General features: G+C 38.6%; 1 protein-coding gene across 1 annotated transcript in view; it reads left to right on the forward strand.

The window, feature by feature from the left end:
- The window catches only part of CNGB3 (cyclic nucleotide gated channel subunit beta 3), a 168,321-nt gene that overhangs the window by 87,171 nt on the left and 55,336 nt on the right, over positions 1-25,814 (forward strand). The window contains exons 7-10 of the mRNA XM_062189513.1: positions 822-872; positions 3,887-3,973; positions 8,010-8,074; positions 8,809-8,931. Coding sequence (XP_062045497.1) covers positions 822-872; positions 3,887-3,973; positions 8,010-8,074; positions 8,809-8,931 — 326 coding nt within the window. The remainder of the gene's footprint in view (positions 1-821; positions 873-3,886; positions 3,974-8,009; positions 8,075-8,808; positions 8,932-25,814) is intronic.

A 25,814-nucleotide genomic window follows, 5' to 3' on the forward strand; every position in this document is an offset into this window, starting at 1 on the left:
CCATTTGGGAGCCAGTTCAGGTCCCAGTTGCTCCACTTCCAATCCAGCTTATTGTTAATGCACTTGGGAAAGCAGTGGAAGAAGGCTCAAGTACTTGGGCCCCTGCTGCCTATGTTGAGGACTGGAAAGAAGCTCCTGGCATTTGGCTTTGGCCTGGCCCAGCCCCAGTGATTGCAGCCATTTGGGGAGTGAACCAACGGATAGTCACCCTCTCTCTTTTACTTCTTCTTTTACTTTCTATTCCTTTTCCTCTTATTCTTCTTCCACTGCTGCTGCTGCTGCTGCTTCTCCTTCTCCTCCTTCTTCTTCTTCTCTCTCTTTCCCTCCCTCCTTTCCTCCCTCCCTCCCTCTCTTTCTCTCTCAGCCTTTCAAATGAATAAGTAGGTCTTCAAAAAAAAGGTTTTTTTAAAAGTAATCTATGTATCATTTCAACATTTGGTGAATTTCATAACAATATTCTAAGTAGTATAAAAGCTCCTCTTAGATGTGATTTTTAAGAGGTCATTGTGGTCATTGTCTTAAAGGAATGAGAGAAATGGAAAGAAGTCAATTGTGACCAGATTTCCATCGGTTGAGGGTAAATGTGAGGGAATGAAGCAAAGCAATCTAAGTGACTCTCGAGAAGCTGGACTATGACAAACAATGGGGAAATCACAAAAATAAAACAAAAGCCAAGAAAGATTTTCTGTTTTCAATGTGAGAGGATGGAGCAAATTTATAGGACAAGGTCAGAAGGAACTACTAGAATTAAAAAATGTTTTAAAGTGAAAAAATAATGGCTGCAACTGGCTAAAATTAATTAAAATATAAATATATTTCAGGTGGATTCAAATGAGCTAAAGAGACACTATAGAAGTTCTACAAAATTTCAGGTGGGTGACTGAGAAATAAATCCAAAACAGTTCACATAATCCATTATTTTGACATTCAGTCCCATCTATAGATTTCTGCAAGCAAGTCACTTTCCTTTGTAACAATGTTCACTCACATGAAGTGTTATCAGACAATGGCAGACCTGAAGTTTTTGATTCTCAATCATTTCATGATATATTTCTTTGTATGTGCACATAGATAATCCAACATAAAGGTCTTTATTAAACAGAAAAAATTAAGTAAATGACCACACTTAAATTCCAATTTAAACATCAGTAAAGAAGTATAGGCTATACTTTGTCTTGCCCACAGAGTTCTAGCCTCCAATTCATGTCATATGATGGTGTAAAAATCTGTCAAATTCTGCTTCTGCTCCTTACTTATTCATAGCAGCAACAGAAACAGCAGAAAAGGAACCATTGGTTCAAGAACATGATAGCTTCCTTTCTTTGAATGATAATATAGTCTGGGCTTCATCACCCATAATTATTCATAAAGTGCTTTCTCATCTTACTAACTATGAAACATAGGCAGAGATTGGGGGTTATCCAAGGTTACCACATCTGTCTAAGTGAACTCTAGATCTACTGCAAGAACATTTCAGTGGCCTTAAACTTTGTTTAAAAATATCCAAATCTGGGTTAGAATACAAAATTGTCCCTACTAGAGATCTACAGTGATTAAAATTCTTTCAGTCCCTTCTTATCGCCAATTAATTTCCACTGCTAAAAATCACCACATACTTAGGCATATTCATAAAAGATCTACAGTACTTTGATGAATTTTACAAAGTGTATGAATAGGTTTAGTTTTTTTAAGTACCACAAAGCTTGTTCCAAACTCTTAATTACTTTCTTCAGTTTGAATAAGAGCCAAATTAATATCTTTATTTTATGTTTATAAATATAAAATTTTACATTTATTCAATTATAGTCACTCCTTTTAAATATTGATAGCACATCCTGCCTGTCTTACAGCATTGTGTTACAGTTATTTTTACAGTTATTTTTGTGCTTGGTTATTGCACTATTAGATTCTTAACTTCTGATCCTGTTTGAACCCCACATACTTTGAAAAGTGCCCTGTACAGAGTTTATTGCTGGTCAATACTTAGTTCATCTTTGTACCATTCAATGAGAAATAAATGGTCACTATCTAAACAAATCTGCACCAGTGCATTGATATTAGAAAAAGTATTGACTGTCTGCAGAAAGAAGTCAAATGGCAGGGTGTGGGGGAGGGCTGCCATTTGGCACTGAGGTCAAAATCTGCTAGGGACATATATATCCCCTATCAGAGTGCCTGGTTCAAGTCCTGGCTCCTTCGCTTCTGATCCAGCTTACTGATAATGCATACTTTGGGAGGTAGCAGGTGATGTCTCAAGTACCTGAATCCTTGCCACCCATGTGAGAGACCCAGATGGAGTTCCAGTCTCCTGGCTTTAGTGGGCTTTCGGAAAATGAACAAACAGAAAAAAGATCCCTGTTTCTCTCTCTCTCAAATAAAATGAAAATGTACAAAAAAAATGGAAGGTGGCAAGTGGGGAGTTAGGCAATTGGATAGAAGATAATGAAGATTTGAGCCAGAAGGTATGGATTCTGGGGTAGCACTAAAAAAGTCAACAACTCCATGCTTCTGCTTGCTTGTTTGTAGGAAATGAACTTAGTATCTGTTCCATAAACCTTTCAGCTAGATACAATAATTAGTATGTATAGGATAAAACCAGTAAGGTTTCATGATATGATGCAATTTCTAAAAAAAAAAAAATTAGTAAATTATTTATACTAGCTAATCTAGTTAATTCAAACTACAAGTTCCACATCTATTCAATGGCAGTAGATTTTGAAATTCTGTTACAGAATTAATTATCTCAACTCAGCATCTCATATGTGGGGGCTTACAAGATGCATCTAATTGTCTTAGGGTATTATAATTTTTTAAGACTTTTTTTTAAGATTTATTTATTTATTTGAAAGAGTTACACAGAGAGAGAAGGAGAGGCAGAGAGAGAGAGAGGTCTTCCATCCACTGGTTCACTCCCCAACTCGCTGCTTTCCCAGGCCATAGCAGAGAGCTGGATCAGAAGCAGAGCAGCCAGGACTCGAACCAGCGCCCAAATGGGATGCCAGCACTATAGGTGGCGGCTTTACCCACTATACCACTGCGCCAGCCCCAGGATATTATAAATTTTTAATGGCCCTTATTTTTCAAGAACCCACAAAATGTAATGAAGATGGATAACTTCATAAAAGAATTTGTCTTTTCAATCAGGGAAGTATGCAAGTGTTGATGTCATTTCATAATTATCAGAATATTAGAAGAGCTGAATAATTGAAATACATGACAAATTTAAAGTATATATTTTTAGCAATAATATTGCTTTCAGTACCTTTACCCATCTGGGCTACAGATTAATCATGAATAGGACTGATTTCTTTCTTCTCATCTCTCTTATACTGCACAATCTCTTATAGATATTTTTCATAACAAGTTATTGGCAGTAAAACAGTCTAAAGTAGACAGTAGCAGAAGAGCCTGCATGAACCACAACAATATAATCCACTCTGAAACACTGAAGAATTGGCTGAAACACAGAAATATATTACCGCAGTGAATGTGCCACAGTTTCAAATAAAAACAAGAAGGATTTGATTTTCAGCCTGAGTGTCCCATGTTTAAAAGTCTATTAAAATGTATTTTTATATTAGCCACCATACCGTCACTGAAGTGTATGTGACAACAAATATCCCAGCAAATGCAGTGCCCAAGGAAAGATCAGATGCATGCAGGTAGAAATGAAATATACTGGACGCAGACTACAAAATAGTGCTTTTGTTTTCTTCGTGCTTATATGCTTTTCAGTGGCATCATGTGTAATTAACTAAAGCAATTCTGGATTAAACAACAAGTAATTCATTGTGACTGCTCAGTTTTTACATATATCAATGTAACTCAATCCAAGCCAAAGAAAGCAAGTAAAAACAACATAATTGTGGATGTGTTCTCCCAACAGTTGGATGTCGCATCAATAATACCATTTGACGTTTTCTATCTCTTCTTTGGTTTTAACCCAATTCTTAGAACAAATAGGATATTAAAGGTAAGATAACTATATTTAATTGACTTTCCCTTACAACAATGGAAATCTTAAAGCAATTTTAAATATCTTAAACTTACCAGTATTCTTAATGTTTTCCCAAACTGTCCTCCATTTTTCCACCTTATCAGTGCTATGAATTGTCTAAAATAAGTGAAGGAAAAATATCATTACTTCCACTCATAAAAGTTGTTTCTTGTTATATCTCATATTTTTTGGAATCTAAAATAAGAATTTCATTGTACTTATAACAAATAATTATTATTACAAATGAATAAGGTATAATTTTTATTTTTTTCCATTTGTCCTTTTTTACTAGTTATTGAATGTCTTAGATATGGGCTATAAAATTAGGAAGCAGATTGCCTCTAAGTTGTCTTATTCATCAAGGAGTCAATAATTTTAGGAAAGCGTAAATGTAGTTTTGCATCATAAAATTGTGTATACACTTGAATCCAACTAATATGTACATCAAGAGGGAACTAGTTAAGTATATTGAGGGTCATCTACATAACAGAATACTTTGTAGCTTTAAAAATAATAAAGAGGAAGTTTTAGATGTACTGGTTTAGGAAGACCACCAAGGTAAATAACCAAGTAAAAACAAAGAAAAAGCTAGTTATAGAACAGTTTATTCAACAATGTTATCTTAAGAAACAGGAAAAATATTCAATTCTTTGATATTTACATAAATACTGAAAGGCAAAAACAATTTATTTGAATTAATAAAAGTGGTTTAGCTAGGCTGGGAAGGGAAGGCACAAAGGAACATCAGTGTAGACAGGGGCAAGATTTTTGGTTTTGACCTATGAAAATGTCTTATCTATTCAAAATGATTCCAAGCTTTATAACTCATATGTCCATTGGGTGCCTAAAAAGAAGTTGAGGGAGTCAGAATTTGAAATTTAATATAAATCTTTAATTATTAGCAATGATAACTTATATTTCCAAAGGCAATCTTCTTTAAACAACACAAAACATTTAAGATATGTTGAATTCAAGGTGATTATCTCTTGCAGCTTGAGAAGGCAAGCCAGCACAGCCTGGTGACATGGCAGATCCTGAAAGCAATAAGCACCTCAACAGCTGCAATTTGCTGAATACACACTGGGGTCTACATATTTTGCTAAAACTTTATATTCACTATCTCAATGATTCCTCCCAAAAAGTTCATTTTAGAGATAAGGAGAATTATGAAAAAAATCTATCCAGTCACACAGCTGATGAGTGTGTGTATCTGGACTCTATCACATATTTATCTGATTATGAATTCTTTATTATAATCAGATTGACAGATCAACCTACAATTTTTCCTAGTAAAAAGGGCCCTTTCCCCTATTTCTATACATGAACAATTGCCCTAGAAACTTTTGGTTTGACTGTGAAATCCAGTGGGAGTATAAATTGAGGCAGAAGACAAAGTTCCAGGAAGCCTAGGGTCTGGCTGTCCCCTCGTCAGATTTCTGGTCTCACATGGAAGTTTGAGATAGCATTTACTCAGAGAAAACCAATTCTTAGATAGATTCCTTTGAGTTTGGAAATTTGTCTGGCATTGTAATTAAGCTTATAAGATGCCAATTCTTTATACCCAATCCTTGTAAACCCAAGGTGTCTAAAAGCCCTATCTAGTGATTTTCTTAAAATAGAGATCCTGAAAATAAACATTGAACTTCTTTTGGCAGTTCTATAATCCAGTCATTTCACTTATGTATGAGGCTATCTCTCTAGTGCACAATTCTCCATGATAAATATTTATCATTTGTCTCTAAGTTATAAATGAGAAAATAAATTAAGAGTATAAATGTTCTCTAGAGAGAACACAAATTTTAAACATGCCTTTGTGTAACTTCTATTAAGAGAACAATAAATTAAATTGAAACTCTCATAATCTGAACATTTAAGGGACATTTTCCCTGCTCAGGAATTCTGGAAAAAACAAATAATTTGTGCATACCTTTGTATATTTGCATATAATTAATCATTACTATTATATATCCTATTTTTTAATTCCAAATGAACTAAGGCAGTCATATTTACACTGAGCAAACTTTTGAAGTAATCAATAAGGTCCTTTCTTTTTTTGAGATTTGCAAAGATTTATTAGACCTCCAGCCAGAGTGGCATGGAGGGGGGCTTCCAAGAGAGGAAAATGCCCAAAAGGCTCCATAGCAACCCAATTTTTAAGTACAATTTCAAAGGGGAAAAAAAAAACTTGACACTCAGATTGGCATTCTGGGGACAAAAACCCATCAAAAGACCTGATTTACAATTCTCCATCCTATTTGGCCTGCTCATGACAAAATAAAAAACCATCCAGAAGGGTGGTATAAGTAACTTGTTTTCAAGATAAGCTATGAGATCAGGAAGAGCTCCCTTGCTATTCTCATGGTAAATTTGGAGATTCTGAAGGAAGGAGGGTGACCTGTTTGTTCTTGCTAAAGATAACATTTGGGAGGAAGGAAGCAAATATTTTATACCCTGGATTCCATTGGAACCACCCTGACTACCTATTAACTCATCTGACTCCTCATATCCCTAGCTTAACATGAATGGACCCTAACATCTGTTAGAGGGGACTGGATGATGATGGCTCTGGCTTCTTCATGCTGAAACGGGGCATCTTTGGAGAGGGGAGTCGAGACAAGATCCCTTCTACCTGTAAGAGCCTATGAATCTAAGTACATTGAGTATACACACATTACACTATTAGAAGACATGTTCTCTTACTGTCCTCACTTTATAGATAAGAAAGTCAAGGTATAGCAATGGAAAGAGAATTTTCCAAGGTCAGTTGCAGGGATAGGATTGACATTTGGTTCTTGATTTCATGTTCTTACTCCTGTTTCATGCTGCCTATATTAATAAAAGAGGAAGTGGAGTTATGAAGTCAGTAAGACTGAAGATGAAAGTAGAAGAAAGCATGTAAATTACTTGAGGGGAATAGCGACTCTGCTTTTAATGTACATCAACTCCTGATATCTTTGAAAAATGTTAAAAATATCTAGCAAACACAATATAGTTATGTATAGCAGAACAGTTTCATCAGCAATGGACCACATATACAATGGTGGCTAGACCAAAAAGCTTCCATGTAGAGTTGGCTCTGCCATCTAGGTTTGTGAAATTACTGTATGATATTTATACAATGAAATCACCTAGTATTGCATTTCTCAGAACCCATCCCTGTTGTGAAGTGATACATGACAATGTTTACTGGACTTTAAATTCTGTAGAAACAAATACACATTTAAGGGCTGGTGCTGTGGTGTAGCAGGTTAAGCTGCCAGCAACATCAGCATCCCATATAGGCAGCAGTTCAAATCCCGGCTGTTCCACTTTCAATCCAGTTCCCTGTTAATGCACCTGAGAAAACAGCAGAAAATGGCCCAAGTACTTGGGCCCCTGCACCCGCGTGAGAGACCTGAAAGATACTCCTGACTCCTGGCTTTGGTCTGGCCCAGCTCCAGTTATTGCAGCCAACTGGGGGTGAACCAGCAGATGAAAAATCTCTCTCTCTCTCTCTTTCTCTCTCTCTCCCTTTCAGTCTCTGTAATTCTGCCTTTTACATAACATAAATAAATCTTTAAAAATATAAAAAAAAATTTACTGCAATTTGCTTAAAAATAATGCTAATGTAGAGGAATAGGACTTACTACATATTTTATGACTACAGGATATTATACTTTTCCTCTTTTACTATGGTTTGGGGAGAATGAGACTTTAATTATTATAAAATAGAGTCCTATATGCTTTTTTTGAGTCCTATATGCTTTTAAAAAGAACAAGGCAAGAAATGTTTTCTAAACTTGACTCTCAACATACATTACAAGTAAGACTATAACTAGATGGTAGAAATAAAGCAAAAAGTTTGCCATGACACTAAAATGGGTTGCTCAGAAGAAAATACCACAAAATAGAAACTTGTTTAAAAAAAAAGAATAAAATTATTTTCAGTAACAAAATATATTTCCTATAGTTTAAATAGATGTTTGTTCATACTAACATACTTTTGGATTTCTTTTGCTTGTTTTCTATGTAGTATACTTCATTTTTTGAGTTTAATCATCACCTAGAATCTGTAATGGACAAAGCATATATCTACAGGTAAAGTATATTCAATATACTTGGGAATGGGGAGAAAGCAATGGTAAATATTTTAAAGTGCACTTAAGAGGAATATGAGCATCCAGTTAAGGTAAGGGGGTAATTTAAGATTTGTGCTATGTAAACTATAGGGATACATTCTAAAACAGATACAGACATTTTAAGTAAGTTAAAAGTATGAGAAGTATATCAGATTTTAGAACACTGAACTTAAAAAGACAGGATTTATTATATGCTTCATGCAAAACAAGAGGAGATAAACGTGCTATTTCACAAGTCAACTTTACATGTCTCTCATGACACTTCATTCCTAATCTGAATTTCATTCATTTGCTCTTCTGAACTTCCCTTGCACAGAGACCGCCAGTCACAGTTCATCATAGCAGCAAGTCCCATGAGCTTTTCACAGAGATCCAGCTAAATCAGCCTGGCGTATTTTGTGGGACTCAAAATGGAGAGTGACCCTTGAGGCATGTCTTTCACAGAGTTGACTCATACCATCTGTGAAAGAGAGGAAGATTTTTTTTTTTTACACTCTGTCAGTCCCAGTCAAGACATGGTAGTAAGAAAACATGCACTGGCACTATCACATGCTACCATGCTAATGAGAGATAACAGCTCACAAACTTAAAGCAAAGGAATCCAGATGAGACTTCAAGGAAAACAAAATGTTAAAATAGGCTAGATTCCAGAAACAACATGAATACTAACTTTGTATTTATTCTCACCAACAGAGTCATTCGAACAACTGGATACTTGCTCTTTATTCTGCACATTAATGCCTGTATTTATTACTGGGCTTCAAACTACGAAGGAATTGGCACAACTAAGTGGGTATATAATGGTGAAGGAAACAAGTAAGTTCTAATTTGGAAAGAAAGTTTTAATGATTCTTCTAAATTTCCTGCCTCAGAGTTTGAATTTTCTTCAGTCTGTGGTGTTTTTTTTAACTGTGTATCACAACCTGCTCATAAAGTTTCATAAGTGAAATCATTTCAGTAAGTCAGTATGCTTTTAAATGAAAAAGAGTAGAAAAGCATAGAATTGAAAATAGATGGTAGAAGTGTGCAATGGTGTGTATGTGTGTGTATGTGTTGTGCATGCTTCACTGACCTGTGCAATGTACTTCTTCCTCTTAATTATGATCCAAAAAGTTTGAAAGCCTCTGCTTTAGACAACTGAGGAGTAAGGCAACTTTTAGTAACTCCAATGCTGATTGTTGGTAATGAACAATGTTAATTATTTAAAGGGCAGGTGCAGTGGCTAATTGGTTTACTACTGAAGAGTTTTATGGGTTTATGAGTCAGCCATAACCAGTAACTCAATTAAACATTTAGAGAGTAACAAGGATCATAAATTAAACTTGACAATTAGGCATGCAAATGTCCCAGGAATAGAGAAGATCATTTGAAAAATTTAGTACAGTAGAATCAGGACTCAGTACTGGCAATTGGGTTACTTAATACCAAAATTTCCTCTTGCTGGATAAAAGTGTCTGACATAAAATAGACTCCACTAACTCTGCTTCAGTGAAATGACATTGAACATATTATAAGGCAATGTCCTTCCTGGAAGAAAGCAGACCCAGCATTGCTCTGAAGGGCAGCTCACAGCAGCCTTGGGTTGTAGAGCAATTATAGGATATAGCAAAGAAAGTGAAAATGCCTTACAAAGAGCATCATTTATACTTTTAACGAGAATTGATTTTAAAGAATTTAAAGTATGAAAACCCACACATAAACACACACACACACATACACAGAAAATCTCTTTCTAGAAAGATTAAAGTCAAAACTGTAAGTTTATAACCAAAATTACTTTAAAAGTAATGTTGTGAATTTGTATTTACTTTGATATAAATAACAAATTTATACAGAAAAATAAGGATATCAACTGTATTAAAAGTTATCTAAAAGTGATGGTGCAGCCGGCGCCGTGGCTCACTAGGCTAATCCTCCGCCTTGCGGCGCCGGCACACCGGGTTCTAGTCCCGGTCGGGGCACCGATCCTGTCCCGGTTGCCCCTCTTCCAGGCCAGCTCTCTACTGTGGCCAGGGAGTGCAGTGGAGGATGGCCCGGGTGTTTGGGCTCTGCACCCCATGGGAGACCAGGATAAGCACCTGGCTCCTGCCATCGGAACAGCGCGGTGCACCGGCCGCAGCGCGCTACCGCGGCGGCCATTAGAGGGTGAACCAACGGCAAAGGAAGACCTTTCTCTCTGTCTCTCTCTCTCACTGTCCACTCTGCCTATCAAAAAAAAAAAAAAAAAGTGATGGTGCCTGTGTCTGATAAATATTTTTCTCAGATTAGTAAAAAATACAGATTGCATCAAAACACCTTCCAGAAAAAGTAGAGCTACCTCCCTTTTCACTCCTGAACACCTCACTGCAGACTTTCTTTGGAATCTCTCTTAATCCCAGTGCCTAGAACAGCATTAAGTAACTAATAGAAAACAGACATCAAGTATGTAAAAACAAAAAGAAAGACAGACAAGGAATGATAAAAAAGAAAGGAATAGCCAAATATTTAATATAACAAGAAGAAAGAAATATCAGCTTCAACCCATAAGAAACTAAACTGTGCTAATGTTTTTTAACTTTTATTTAATAAATCTAAATTTCCAAAGTACAGCTTTTGAATTATAATGCTTTTTCCCTCCATAACCTCTCACCCACCCGCAACCATCCCATCTCCCACTCCCTCTCCCATCCCATTCTTCATCAAGATTCATTTTCTGGGGAGGAAAAAGTCATTGTAATCCATAAGCTTTACTTTGGAAATTTATATTTACTAAATAAAAGTTTAAAAAAAGATTCATTTTCAATTCTCTTTATATACAGAAGATCAATTCAGTATATACTAAGTAAGATTTCAACAGACTGCACCCACACAGAAACACAAAGTATAAAGTACAGTTTGAGTACTAGTTATACCGTTAATTCACATAGTACAACACATTAAGGACAGAGATCCTACATGGAGAGTAAGTGCACAGTGACTCCTGTTGTTGACTTAACAAATTGATACTCTTGTTTATGGCATCAGTAATCACCTGAGGCTCTTGTCATGTACTGCTAAAGCTATGGAAGCCTCTTGAGTTCTCCAACTCCGATCTTACATAGACAAGGCCACATTCAAAATGGAAGTTCTCTTCTCCCTTCAGAGAAAAGTACCTCCTTCTTTGATGGCCCATTCTTTCTGCTGGGTTCTCACTCAGAGATCTTTCATTTAGGCGTTTTTGTTTGTTTTGTTGGTTTGTTTGTTTGTTTGTTTGCCACAGTGTCTTTGCTTTCCATGCCTGAAATACTCTCATGGGCTTTTTAGCCAGATCCGAATGCCTTAAGGGCTAATTCTGAGGTCAGAGTGCTGTTTAGGACATCTGCCATTCTATGATTCTGCTGTGTATCCCGCTTCCCATGTTGGATCGTTCTCTCCCTTTTTATTCTATCAGTTAGTATTAGCAGACACTAGTCATGTTTGTGTGATCCTTTTGACTCTTAGACCTATCAGTGTGATCAATTGTGAACTGAAATTGATCACTTGGACTAGTGAGATGGCATTGGGACATGCTACTTTGATGGGATTGAATTGGAATCCCCTGGCATGTTTCTAACTCTCCCATTAGGGGTAAGTCCGATTGAGCATGTGCCGAACTATACATCTCCTCCCTCTCTTATTCCCACTCTTATATTTAACGGGGATCACTTTTATGTTAAGATTTAAACACCTAAGAATAATTGTGTGTTAATTGAAGAGTTCAACCAATGATGTTAAGTAGAACAACAAAATACTAAAAGGAATAAAGTAGTAAGTTGTCCCTTGACAGCCAGGACAAGGGCTGATCAAGACATTGTTTCTCATAGTGTTCATTTCACTTCAACAGGTTTCCTTTTAGGTCCTCAGATGCCACCGATCAGGGAGAACATATGATATTTGTCCCTTTGAGCTTATTTCACTCAGCATGATGTTTTCCAGATTCCTCCATTTTGTTGCAAATGACCGGATTTTATTTTTTATTGCTGTATAGTATTCTGAAGAGTAGATATCCCATAATTTCTTTATCCAGTCTACTGTTGATGGGCATTTAGGTTGATTCCAGGTCTTAGCTATTGTGAATTGAGTTGCAATAAACATTGAGGTGCAGACAGCTCTTTTATTTGCCAATTTAATTTCCTTTGGGTAAATTCCAAGGAGTGGGATGGCTGGGTTGTATGGTAGGGTTATGTTCAGGTTTCTGAGGAATCTCCAGACTGACTTCCATAGTGGCTTAACCAGTTTGCATTCCCACCAACAGTGGGTTAGTGTCCCTTTTTCCCCACATCCTCACCAGCATCTGTTGTTGGTAGATTTCTGTATGTGAGCCATTCTAATCAGGGTGAGGTGAAACCTCATTGTGGTTTTGATTTGCATTTCCCTGATTGCTGGTGATCTTGAACATTTTTTCATGTGTCTGTTGGCCATTTGTATTTCCTCTTTTGAAAAATGTCTATTGAGGTCTTTGGCCCATCTCTTAAGTGGGTTGTTTGTTTTATTTTGTGGAGTTTCTTGATCTCTTTGTAGATTCTGGTTATTAAATCTTTATCAGTTGCATAATTTGCAAATATTTTTTCCATTCTGTTGGTTGCCTCTTCACTTTCCTGACTGTTTCTTTTGCAGTACAGAAACTTCTCAGTTCGATGCAATCCCAATTGTTAATTTTGGCTTTGACTGCCTGTGCCTCTGGGGTCTTTTCCAAGAAGTCTTTGCCTGTGCCTATATTTTGTAGGGTTTCTCTGATGTTCTCTAATCATTTGATGATGTCGGGTCATAGATTTAGATCTCTAATTCATGTTGAGTGGATTTTTGTGTAAAGTGTAAGGTAGGGGTCTTGCTTCATGCTTCTGCATGTGGAAATCCAGTTTTCCCAACACCATTTGTTTAATAGACTGTCCTTGCTCCAGGAATTGGTTTTGATGTGCTAATGTTTTAGAATTCTAATTCCATCTATATTATATACCAGATATATGCCAGGACTCTCCTGTGAAATACAAGATAAACTACTTGTTTAATTTTTGTTGTATAATTAATTGTTGTAGTTAGTTGTTATATAATGCATTTCTAGATGAATTACATCACATTTTTTGACTTCTGAGTTATATAGAAAAAAGACTCTTCAAAGGCTGAAAAAAACAGCAGTATGATAGAGTGGGTGTTTGGCATTCAGTTAAGATGTAGCCTGGGACAACTGCATTCCATATCAGAGTGCAAAGGCTTGGATCCTGACCCTGTGTCCAATTCTAGCTTCCTGTTGTTGCTCACTCTGGAGGTAGCAAGTGATGGCTCAGGTAGTCGAGTCCCTTCCAACCCCATAGCAGACCCAGACTGAGTTCCTGGCTCTTGGCTTTGCCAGCCCTGGCAATTATGGGCATTGGAGGAGTGAAGATGCACAGGGAAGGTCTTTATCTCTCTCTCTGCCTTTCAATAGAGTGAATGAATGAATGATTTTTAAGTGTGTATTGAAACTGGAGTAAGGTAGGGAATAAGTGTGAAGTTACTGAAGAACAAATAAAAAATGAATAAGAAAACTTGAAAATAAATTTAGGGGTAGTTAAGATGCTGCTCGAGATGACTGCATTCTATTCTGGACTGTCTGGGTTTGAGTCCTGGCTCCAGGCTTCTTTTTTAAATTTCATTTAAGTTATACAAGTTTCGTATATTTCCTACACAGATTTAGGAATATGGTAATACATCCCTCCCTCCCACCCATCCTCCAACCCTTCTTCCTCCTCTCTCTCCCATTCCCACTCTTTTTACAGAGATCTACCTTCTGTTTACTTAATGATCATAAGGTTAACCATAAACTAAGTAAAAGTGTTCAATAAATAGTATGAAGGAAAAAATCATGGTTCCTCCGTAGATGAAAAAAGGTGTGTAAAAAATCATCAAATCTCAAAATGTCCATTTCACTCCAATACATTACATTTTAGGTACTCTACTAGTTACCTCTGATAACAGAAAACATGATACCTGTATTTTGGGGATTGGCTTATTTCATTAGGTATAATGGTTTCCAGTTGCATCCATTTTATTGTAAAAAACAAGGTTTCATTTTTTTCCAGCTAAGTAGTAATCCATAGCGTATATATACCATAGTTTCTTGCCTTCAGCTGATGGACACCTGGATTTACTCATATCTTAGCTACTGTGAAGTGACCTGCAATGAACATTGGGGTACAGATAATTCATCTACTAATTTCTTTTGGTTTGAGTAAATTCTCAGGAGTGAGATGGCTGGGTCATACGGTAAGTCTATATTCAGATTTCTGAGGTATCACCATACTATCTTCCACAGTGGCTGTACCAGTTTACATTCCTACCAACAACGAATTAGGGTACCTATTTCCCCATATCTCCACCAGCATTTGAGTGTTTGTTGTTTGTTTATTTCTGTATGAGAGCATTCTAACTGGAGTGAGGTGAAACCTCATTGTGGTTTCAATTTGCTTTTCTCTGATTGCTGGTGATCCTCAGCATTTTTTCAAGTTGGCCATCTGAAATTTCTCTCTTTAAAAATGCTTAAGTCCAAGATGTCGGAATAGGATATGATGTAATTTGCTAGGCTAGTGATAAATAGTTCCCCAAAAAAGTGTAAGAAGTACACTCTCAGGGGAGAATAGAGAAAATCACAGTGGGGATTCTATGGAAGAAAGAGGAACACCATGGATTTGTGTGGAAAGAGAAGATGCACAGCAAGACCACAGACACAAACCACTAAGCAACTGGGACCCAGCACAGGTGGTAGCTTGGGGACATAGCACCTGGCACCCAGCTGAGATAGGGTGGGCACCATTTGGGGTTCGGGCAGTAGCTGCAAAAGCCCTTGTGCATGCGCAGAGCAACAGGATGAGACACTATGCTACCTTCTTGGCAATACTGGTGGCAATAGCAAGGAGAAGGCAACATTTGGCCAGTGGCGCTTATGTACCTATGTGATCCAAAGATTCTAGCAGAGGGAAAAATGCATAGTCCCCACTGACTTTGAGCCTGGCTACAAGGATAGACAGGGGGGTAGGCAACAAAGGACTGTCAGACATCCCCAGCCTCCCAAAATACCACAGATTCCAGGACTCAAGACACCTGGGCTGAGCACCTACAGACAGCTTGCTCTGGGAATATCTGCCTCTCTGTGGACCAGGCAGCTAGTGAAACAGAGTGGAACCTCTGCACCCAGCAACTGTGGGAACTTTGTGTGCTGAGACTGTGGGGACTTGGTGGCTACAGGAGAGGGTGTAGCTGGGTCTCTAGGCAATCACTCTGTACAGCTCCACATGCTCAGAGCCCCAGGGTTGCCTAGGGCAGGTCATTGCAGTGAGAGCTGTCCTGGGAATACCCTGGATACTTGCCTACCCTGAAGCACTAACCAGAGCTCCTTGGCCATACCTAGCACACACCTCTTGGTATTCATTGAAAGTGCAGACATTCCACCAAGCCACAGTGATAGAGCTCAAAGATAAAAACCACCAGAGAGAAAAAAAATCAACTCCATAAATCCCTAAAAATAAATGCAGAAATTCAAGAAAGAAGAATAAGGAAAACATCGTGACACCTTCGCAAAGAACACAACAACATTTCAACACTGGAATGTGAAGATGAAGAGATTGATGAAATGCCAGAAATGGAATTCAAAGGATTAATCATATGATTACTCAAAAGCAATCAGAAGCAAATCCACAAAATAAAGAAATCCATACATAACATGAATGAAAATTTTCCCATGAAATTGAGATTTTAAAGAGAAATCAAAATAAAATATTAGAAATGAAAAATTTAATAGATCAAATAAAAAACATGGAAAGCCTTAACACCAGACTTGGTGAAACAGAAATATTCAAGCTGGCTCCACTCTTGATTCCTGCCTCCTCCAAATTCACACTCTGGGACGCAGCAGTGAAGGTTCAAGCAGTTGGGTCCCTGCCTCACAGGTAGGAGACCCAGATTAAGTTCTGAGTTCCCGGCTTTAGACTAACCCAGCACCAATTGCTGCAGGCATTTAATTTTTTTTTTAAATCAAGAAATACAAAGACACAGTGGTGGAGAGATGTACAGAAAAGAAAGGATAGGATCAGCACTGTGGCATAATAGGTTAAGCCTCTGTCTGCAGCACCTGCATCTCATATGGACACCAGTTCATGTCCTGGCTGCTTCTCTTCCAATCCAGCTCCCTGCTTGTGGCCTGGGAAAGCAGTAAAAGATGGCCCAAGTGCTTGGGCCCCTGCATCCATATGGGAAACATAGAAGAAGCTTCTGGTTCCTGGCTTCAGATCAGTGCAGCTCTAGCGATTGTGGCCATCTGGGGAGTAAACCAGCAAATGGAAGACCTTTCTCTCTGTCTCTCCCTCTCTCTGTCTATAACTCTGCTTTAGATAAATAAATAAAAACCTATTCAAAGAAAAAAAAGGAAGGATGAATAGAAAGCATAAAGATGGTGGAAACCATTTAAAATATAAAAATAAGCACAGGAAATTAATATGGGCTAAACTCAATGGCTAAAAGAGATTGTTAGTTAGTACTAGCCAAAATAAGCTTTAGAAACAATTTAGAGAAAAAGAAGAACTCTTTATGTTGGCAGAAGTTTCTGTCATCAAGGTATCCCACTTCTAAATGTGTATCCACCTAATAAAATATTTATAAACATCCAAAGAAACTCATAATGCAAAAACTAGAGAAAGAAAAACAAATAGGCCAATACACCAACAAGGTATGAAATGTCACATACAATTATGAAAGGTTAAGCAACCAAAAACAATTAATAAACACATAAAAGGTTTTAGAACCCAATTAACAAGCTTCTTTTGATGAATACAAATAGAATCTTGCACTCCAAAATTAGAAACTACCAATTCTCCTTAATCACTCACAGGAAAATTACACAAAAGTGACCATTTCTAAGCAATAAAGCAAGTCAAGTCAGAGTATATTTTGCGGCATTATTACCAGACAATTCACTTCTCTGATTGGAAAGATAAACATTCCCCACCAGCTGTGCTCTGCTCATTTGGACAGGACCAATTTCACTCAGAACTAGAGCCACAGTAATCCTGTTGCCAACTATCAGGGCACAAATGTCATTCTTGCAAAAAAACTATGAGTATCTTTTTTAATTATTATTTTAACTGAAGGAAAGAGAGAGATAAAAGGGAGGAAGAAGTAGGGAGAAACAAAGTAAGGAGAGATGGAAGGATGGAAAGAAGGGACGGAGGTGTGATAGCAAGATCTTCCACTCCCCAAAGTGCCTACAACAGCTGGGGACTGAGCCAGGTCAAAACCAGCAGCCTAGATCTCCCAGTGAAATAATGGAAAAAGATAATTCTATAATTGCATACCTATGTTGGAATATTATTCAGTATTTAAAAAAGAAGGAAATCCAACCATTTGCAACAATGAAGGTGGAGCTAAAAGCTATGCTGAGCAAAATAAGCAAGACACAGGAAGAGAAACTCTGCATGATCTGATCGAATGTGAAATCTAAAACAGTCAAATTCACAAAATCATGGATTAGGATAATGGTTACCAGGAGCTAGAGAGAAAGGATAATGGGGAGGTATTAGTCAAAAGGTACAATATTATGTTATCAAAATGAATAAAACCTAGAAAGCTACTGCAGAGTCTAATCCCTATAATTAACAATATTGTACTGTTTACAAAATTCATTAAATTATGTACTTAAGAATAGTGTTTTTAGAGGTAAACACTGTGGTAAAGTGGGTTAAGCCATTGCTTAGAACACCACCATCCCAAATCAGAGAGCTCTTTCCAGGCCCAGCTGCTCCTTTTGTGATCTAGTTTAATGCTAGCATGCCTGAGAAAATAGGGCATGACGGCCCAAGGGCTTAGATCCCTGACACTCAAATAGAAGACCTAGGTGGAGTTCCAGGTCCCTGACTTTGGTCTGGCTCAGCCCTGGATACTGCAATACTGCAGTCATTTGGGATATGAACCAGCAGATGGAAGATCTCTCTCTCATCTCTTTCTCCTCTCCCTCTCTCTCTCTCTCTCTCTCTCTCTCTCTCTCTCTCTTTCTGTCTCTGCTTCTACCTCTGTAACTCTGTTCAAATCAATCACTCAATCAAAAAAAAAAAAAAGACAAAGCAAGTAGAGTGAAATGTTAGTGGTAGAATCCAGGTGGTGGGTAAATGGGTGTTCAGTATGAAATTATTTCAATTTTTCAGTCATTTCATAATAATACTTAGGAAAATGGCATATCATGTTTGTTTCACAAAGGAAGAATTTTTCATTCACCAATGTTCTATTTTTTAGTTATAAATATATATGCGGTTGTACAATGAATAATGATAAAATCAGGGTAGTTAGCATTTTCCATATCCTTAAACAGTTACCACTTTTTTGAATGGGGAAGCTTCAAACTTCTCTCTGCTATTTCTTTAGGAAATATTAATAAATTATCAGACAGCGCCGTGGCTCAACAGGCTAATCCTCTGCCTTGCTGCGCCAGCACACCGGGTTCTAGTCCCGGTTGGGGTGCCGGATTCTATCCCGGTTGCCCCTTTTCCAGGCCAGCTCTCTGCTATGGCCCGGGAGTGCGGTGGAGGATGGCCCAAGTCCTTGGGCCCTGCACCTGCATAGGAGACCAGGAGAAGCACCTGGCTCCTGGCTTCGGATCAGCGCGATGCGCTGGCCGCAGCGGCCATTGGAGGGTGAACCAACGGCAAAAAGGAAGACCTTTCTCTCTGTCTCTCTCTCTCACTATCCACTCTGCCTATCAAATAAATAAATAAATAAATAAATAAATTATCATAAACTATAGCCACCCTCCTGTGCTGTAGAACACTAGTACATATTCCCTTGATCTAACTGTGTTTGGGTACAGTTATCTGGCCACCCTCTGTTCTCATTCCTCCTCTTTCTAGCCTCAAGTGACCACTGCTCCTACTCTCCCTTTCTATGAAATCAACTTTTCTAGCTTCTGTCTATGAGTCTGAAAATGTACTGTTTGTCTTTCTGCACTTGGCTTATTTCTCCAGTTCCATTCATATAGCCACAAATTGCACTATTTCATTTGGAACAATAACCCATTGTGTGTGTGTCCATATATACATCATTTTTTCTTTATCCATTCATCCATTGATGGATCTGTTGGTTGACTCCACATCTTAGCTATTGTGAATAGTGCTGTAATAAGCGTGGGAGTGCAGATATTTCTTTGATATACCAACCCCACTTTCTTTGGATATATTCTCAAAAGTGGAATAGCTACATTATATGATTGTTCTTTTTTAGTTGCTTGAGGAAATTCAGTGCTATTTTCCATAATGGATGTACAAATTTGAACTCCCATCAACAGTGTGCAAAATTTCACCTTTCTTTGCATCCTCATCAGCATTTGATATTTTTTAATAGCCATTCTAACTAGAGAGAGATCATATTTTACTGTGATTTTGATCTGCATTTCCCTGGTGACTGGTGATGTTGAGCATTTTTCATATCGCTATTGGCTATTTATTCATCACTCTTTGAAAAATTTAGATGACTTGTCTCCTTTACAAATTTCATTATTTGTTGTTGTTTTGTTTTGGTATTGAGGTTGTTTATTTATTTATTTATTTATTTGACAGGTAAAGTTATAGACAGTGAGAGAGAGACAGAGAAAAGTCTTCCTTCCGTTGATTCACTCTCCAAATGGCCGCCATGGCCAGAGCTGTGCCGATCCGAAGCCTGGAGCCAGATGCTTCCTCCTGGTCTCCCATTCGGGTGCAGGACCCAAGCACTTGGGCCATCCTCCACTGCCCTCCCAGGCCACAGCAGAGAGCTGGACTGGAAGAGGAGCAACTGGGACTAGAACCCAGCACCCATATGGGATACCAGCACTGCAGGTGGAGGATTAACCAAGTGAGCCAAGGCACCAGCCCTAAGGTTGTTTGTTTCTTATATAGTCACAGAAGAATTTCTATTTTCACATTGAATGTTTTTTAGATTTTGTGTAAAATTCTGCCATATCACTTTAATTTAGAGCAAGCTAAATTACACAAATACAAACTTCAAAAGTTCATGATGGAAAGTGGAATTAAAAGATGTTTATTTTTTTACAAAATAAAGTTTAAAACTCATTCCATTTTTTATAATATGCATTTTCCATGAACATTTTCAAGATCATATGTGTGTGCATGCAGCTTTTGTGTATGAAAGAGCATCAAAAATGTCATGGAAAATTCACAACTTGCAATTCTATTTTTGACTATATATATATAATTATTATTATTATGTAGTTCACAGATAGTTCATTATTAAATCAGCCACATAGAATCTCCTTGAAAAGATCTATCTGCCTGGGGTACAGATATTAGAGATGGACACACTTGACTAATTAAGCTAATCCTAGAAAATCAATATGATGCCATCTAATTAAATTACAAATCTTACCTTTGGTTGTGCCTGTCTGGGTGTAAGACATTACTGAGAAAAGAATCCCAAAATAAACCTCAAAGCATCAGGGCATAAAATTTCCAATTAACATAGCAGACTATTTAATAAAAAAAAAAATAGTTCAAAGCCAGCCCTTAGGTTTGGAAAATCAACACCAAAGTTTCACATTTGACTGTTATTTTTTAACATCCATAAATAATAAAATGAGAGAAAATAATTTATATAATTGTTCCTGTTAACACTACAGAGACTTTGGAGGTGCACTAGTGGACTTTATAATGTAGGAAGAGAATCTAGTCCCTCCCATATGTGGTCAGTATTGGGTTTAATACACTTCCTTAATTTAAAGAGACTCAGAGGTTCAGAATCTGTGACCAACATAAATCAGGTAATGGGAAATTCTAAATTGGAATTTGAAAAGTTAAAATGCAATCCATAAAATTAATTCTGTACTTCTTCAAGGTGGTTCTCTTTGACATCAAGTTCAGTATAATAATAATAAGTCTAAGAAAGCCTGCAAGAAAAAAATTACATGGTGGTAATATTTTTATTCTCTTGGCACAGTGACTTCAAACTCTACCAAAGTGTTCATTATTTTTGCTCTTCCTATAACCACCAGGTTAAAAAAAAAAAAAAACCCACGTCCTTCAAAAGGCATTGAATTTTAAAATACATGAATTATTCCTAGATAAGGTTTCTATTTGAATATTGACTGCAACAGCAGCTTGTTTCTTCCCTTGTAAACCTGACTCTTATTATTTGAAGACTAGAAAATCATCAACTATTTTCACAAGAAAAAGACCACTCTTATTCAAAGAATAACACACAATTATCTAAAGTATTAATGTTACACATGGCACATCTGGACATGAAAATAAAAACCTCAGTAGGGCAAGAGTCTATAAAAAGTGCTGTTTTTCTGTGTCTACTTCAGATATTAAAATAGCTTACAGAATCCAAATGCCTCTTAATAACAGTATCTGGAGATGTCTTTATATACACAATTATTTTACAGATTCAGTGGAATTCTTGACCCAGACCAGGTTATCAGAACTATATGAAATATAGCAAATAGTATAAAATAATGTATAAGAATGACCAAACATATACATACAGACAATGGGATTATAGCACTAATTTCCATTTCTACTCTACTTTGGACTCCAAAACCCATAGCTGAATCTAGCTGAATGAATGTTATATGTTCTTCTCAATCTTTGTTATATTCTTACCTGATCTGGGCTATAATTATCTTAATCTCTCAATTTGCAATTATTTCAATATAGAACATTCATTATATTTATTGAGTATATTTTTGAGCATATTTGGTTTTCTTCAATGCTAAATTTCTCATAAATAACCTATTCCATCTAAGAGTAATTTCCCTATAAAGATGAAGCTCAATTTTCCTCTAACACTGGCATGGTTTACATATTCAATAATATAATAAAGTGTTGGTAGAAAAGATAGAGAAGGTATTTATTCTGTTTTTCCTTAGGAGGAACAATTAGATCTAAACTATACAATGTTTTTCCATACTTGATCTCTATATTATTCCCCATAACCCATGAGGGAAGCAGTTTAAATATGCTCTGAAATTCTTTACTATTTCTTTCATTGAGAGGTGGATTCAAATTTCAATTCCCTTAAATCAAAACCAACTTTAATTATTTGCTAGACACATACAATTTAGCAAGAATAAGACATCAGTGTTGGCCATTTGTTTTTTGTTTTTTTGACAGGCAGAGTTAGACAGTGAGAGAGAGAAAGACAGAGAGAAAGGTCTTCCTTTGCCGTTGATTCACTCCCTAAATGGCTGCTACAGCCGGCGCTGCACTGATCCAAAGCCAGGAGCCAGGTGCTTCCTCCTGGTCTCCCACGCAGGTGCAGGGCCCAAGCACTTGGGCCATCCTCCACTGCCTTCCCAGGCCATAGCAGCGAGCAGGATTGGAAGAGGAGCAATCAGGACAGAACCGACACCCCAACCAGGACAAGAACCCGGAGTACCCGAAGTACCGGCGCCACAGGTGGAGGATTAGCCTAGTGAGCCATGGTGCCTGCCAGTGTTGGCCATTTGTTATTGTGGTTAAGATCCTGCTTACGATGCCCACATCCAATTTGACAGTGCCGTGTTCAAGTTCTGGATCTGCTTCTGATTCCAGCTTCCTGTGAATGCAATACCCTAGGAGGCAGCAAGTAATGGTTCAAGTACAAGGATGCCTGGCACCCATGTGGGAGACCTAGATTGAATTCCTAGCTACTGTCCTGGCTTGGCCAATCTTGCTTATTGTGGGAATTTGAGGAGTAAACCAGCAGAGGGGAGATCTCAGTCTCTCTCTCTCTCTCTCTCTCTCTCTCTCTCTCTCTCTCTTTCTCTCTCTCTCCCTCTGTGTGTATTGCCTTTCAAATAAATAAATTCAATTATTATTTTTTTAAATACAGCACTGGGGCTAGCATAGCACAGGTTAAACCGCTGCCTGTGCTGAAAGCAACCCCTGTGAACACCAGTTGGAGTCCCAGCTGCTCCACTTCTGATCTAACTCCCTGTTGGGGAACTTGGGAAGGCAGCAGAAGATGGTCCAAGCCCAAGTACTTGGGCCCCTGCTACCCATTTTGGATACCTTGATAGAGTTCCAGGCTCCTGGCTTTGAATTGGCCCAGCTCTAGCCATCTTGGCTGTTCAGAGAGTGAATCAGAAGACAGAAGATATAAGATTCCAACATGGCTGAATAGATGAAAGACATACTGCTTTAGGCAAGGAGAAAATAGTAGAGAAAAATGGAAGAAGTGCATTTCCAGGGGAGAGTTGGAAAGAAATCTGCAGTGGGCCGGTGCCGGGGCTCAACAGAATAATCCTCCGCCTTGCGGCGCCGGCACACTGGGTTCTAGTCCCGGTGGGGGCGCCGGATTCTGTCCCGGTTGCCCCTCTTCCAGGCCAGCTCTCTGCTGTGGCCAGGGAGTGCAGTGGAGGATGGCCCAAGTCCTTGGGCCCTGCACCCCATGGGAGACCAGGAGAAGCACCTGGCTCCTGCCTTCGGATCAGCGCGGTGCGCCAGACGCAGCACGCCACCGCGGTGGCCATTGGAGGGTGAACCAACGGCAAAAGGAAGACCTTTCTCTCTGTCTCTCTCTCTCACTGTCCACTCTGCCTGTGAAAGAAAGAAAGAAAGAAAGAAAGAAAGCAAGCAAGCAAGCAATCTGCAGTGGAAATTCTATGGGAGAGGGACAATGTGAATCAGCGTGGAAGGTGCAGACACACAGCAATGAGCACAGACACAACACACGATCCCTGGAGCCAAGATGCAGAGGATATGTCAGCTTTGGTGAATGAGGTGAGAGCAGACTTCAGCATCCCATGCCACTGTTGACACTGCTGGAGGCAGAGCCTTGCAGACTATACTGACTTTGTGTCTGGCCTGCAGGCCTAACGGGGTCCAGGATACTTGCCTAACCCAGCAGAAAAAAAACATGCTTCTTTCTCCCACAAGGACACGAAGGAACCAACAGGGAGAAGGCACCATTTTGACACCATTAGTGGCTACAGCACCTCTTGTAGACATGTGTGATCTGAAGATTTTACCTTAGGGAAAAATTCACATTCCCTACTTATTTTGAGTCTAGCTTGGAGGGTTGACAAGGGGCTGGGCACCCACATAGGACCATGAGGTGCCCCCAGGCTCTCAACATGTCACAGGCTTTCAAGGCTCAAACCACCAAATCTGAGCACCCACAGGCAGCTGGCTCTGGGAACATCTCTGCTCTCTGCATAAACAGGACAGGCTAGCAGGGCATAGTAGATAGTCTACCTTGTGACAGTGGGAGCCTTGACCACTGTGAATGTAGAAAATCTGGGATTGCCTGATAGGGTGCAGGGTGTAGCTGTGTCTCTAGAAAATCACCATGTCCCGTGCCAGAGGCTCAGAGCTCCCTGGTTCCCTAGAGTGAGTCCTTGAAGTGGGATTTGTGCACACACTGAGGACTGCACAGACCCTGTGTGCAATTCGTGTGGCAGTGCAGGTGAGTGTTGCTGCCACTGTGGGCTAACCATGGGCATAGATGACCTCAGAAGAGAAGATGTGAGGGTATGATTGCACCAACAGAGATAATCATACCCTCCCCCTTGCTGACAATAGAGATGTACCATGCCCAATTTGGGTTTCATCCTGGATACTTTCCCCACCCTGGAGCACTGACCAGAGCTCCCTGGCCATACACAATACATGCACTGGGTATTCACTGAAGGAGCAGACGCTCCACCAAGCCACAGAGGCATGGTTCAAAGAAAAAGACATCATCTGTGAAGACTACCAAGTACTTTCACAAAAACCTAAAAATGAATGCAAAAATTCAAGAAACAAGAACAAGGATGACAACATGACTCCCCAAAGAAACACAGCACATCAATATTAGAATATGAAGCTGAAACTCTGGCCTCAGAATCAGCCCTTAAGGCATTCAGATCCAGCTAAAAGCCTGTGAGAGTTTCTCAGGCATGGAAAGCCAAGACACTGTGGCAAAAAAATGACCTAAATGAAAGATCTCTGTGAGTGAGATTCCAGCAGAAAGAACGGGCCATCAAAAAAGGAGGTACCTTTCTCTGAAGGGAAGAGAGAACTTCCGCTTTGATTATGGTCTTGTCTAAGTAAGATCGGAGTCTATGAACTCAAGAGGCTTCCATAGCCTTGGCAACTCATGACAAGAGCCTCAGGTGATTACTGACGTCATAAATAAGAGTGTCAATTGTTAAATCAACAATGGGAGTTACTGTGCACTTACTCCCCATGTAGGATCTCTGTCCTTAATATGTCGTACTATGCAAATTAACGATAAAACTACTACTCAAACAGTACTTTATACATTGTGTATCTGTGTGGGTATAAACTGTTGAAATCTTTACTAAGTTGATCTTCTGTATATAAAGATAATTGAAAATGAATCTTGATGAAGAATGGGATGGAAGAGGGAGTGGGAGATGGGATGGTTGCAGGTGGGAGGGATGTTATGGGGGAAAAGCCGCTATAATCCAAAAGTTGAACTTTGGAAATTTATATGTATTAAATAAAATTGAAAAAAATTAAAGAATATGGAGCTGAAAGGGTTGGTGTATGGAGCTGAAAGGGTGCTGTGGCACAGTAGGTTAATCCTCTGCCTATGGTACAGAAATCCTATATGGACACTGTTCTAGTCCCAGCTGCTCCTCTTGTGATCTAGCTCTCTGCTGTGGCCTGGAAAAGCCGTGGAAGATGGCCCAAGCACTTGGGCCCCTGCAGCCGTGTGGGAGAGCCGGAGGAAGATCCTGGCTCCTGGCTTCGGATTGGCTC

This window comes from Lepus europaeus, chromosome 4 (genome assembly GCF_033115175.1).
Source record: "Lepus europaeus isolate LE1 chromosome 4, mLepTim1.pri, whole genome shotgun sequence".
NCBI lineage: Eukaryota > Metazoa > Chordata > Mammalia > Lagomorpha > Leporidae > Lepus > Lepus europaeus.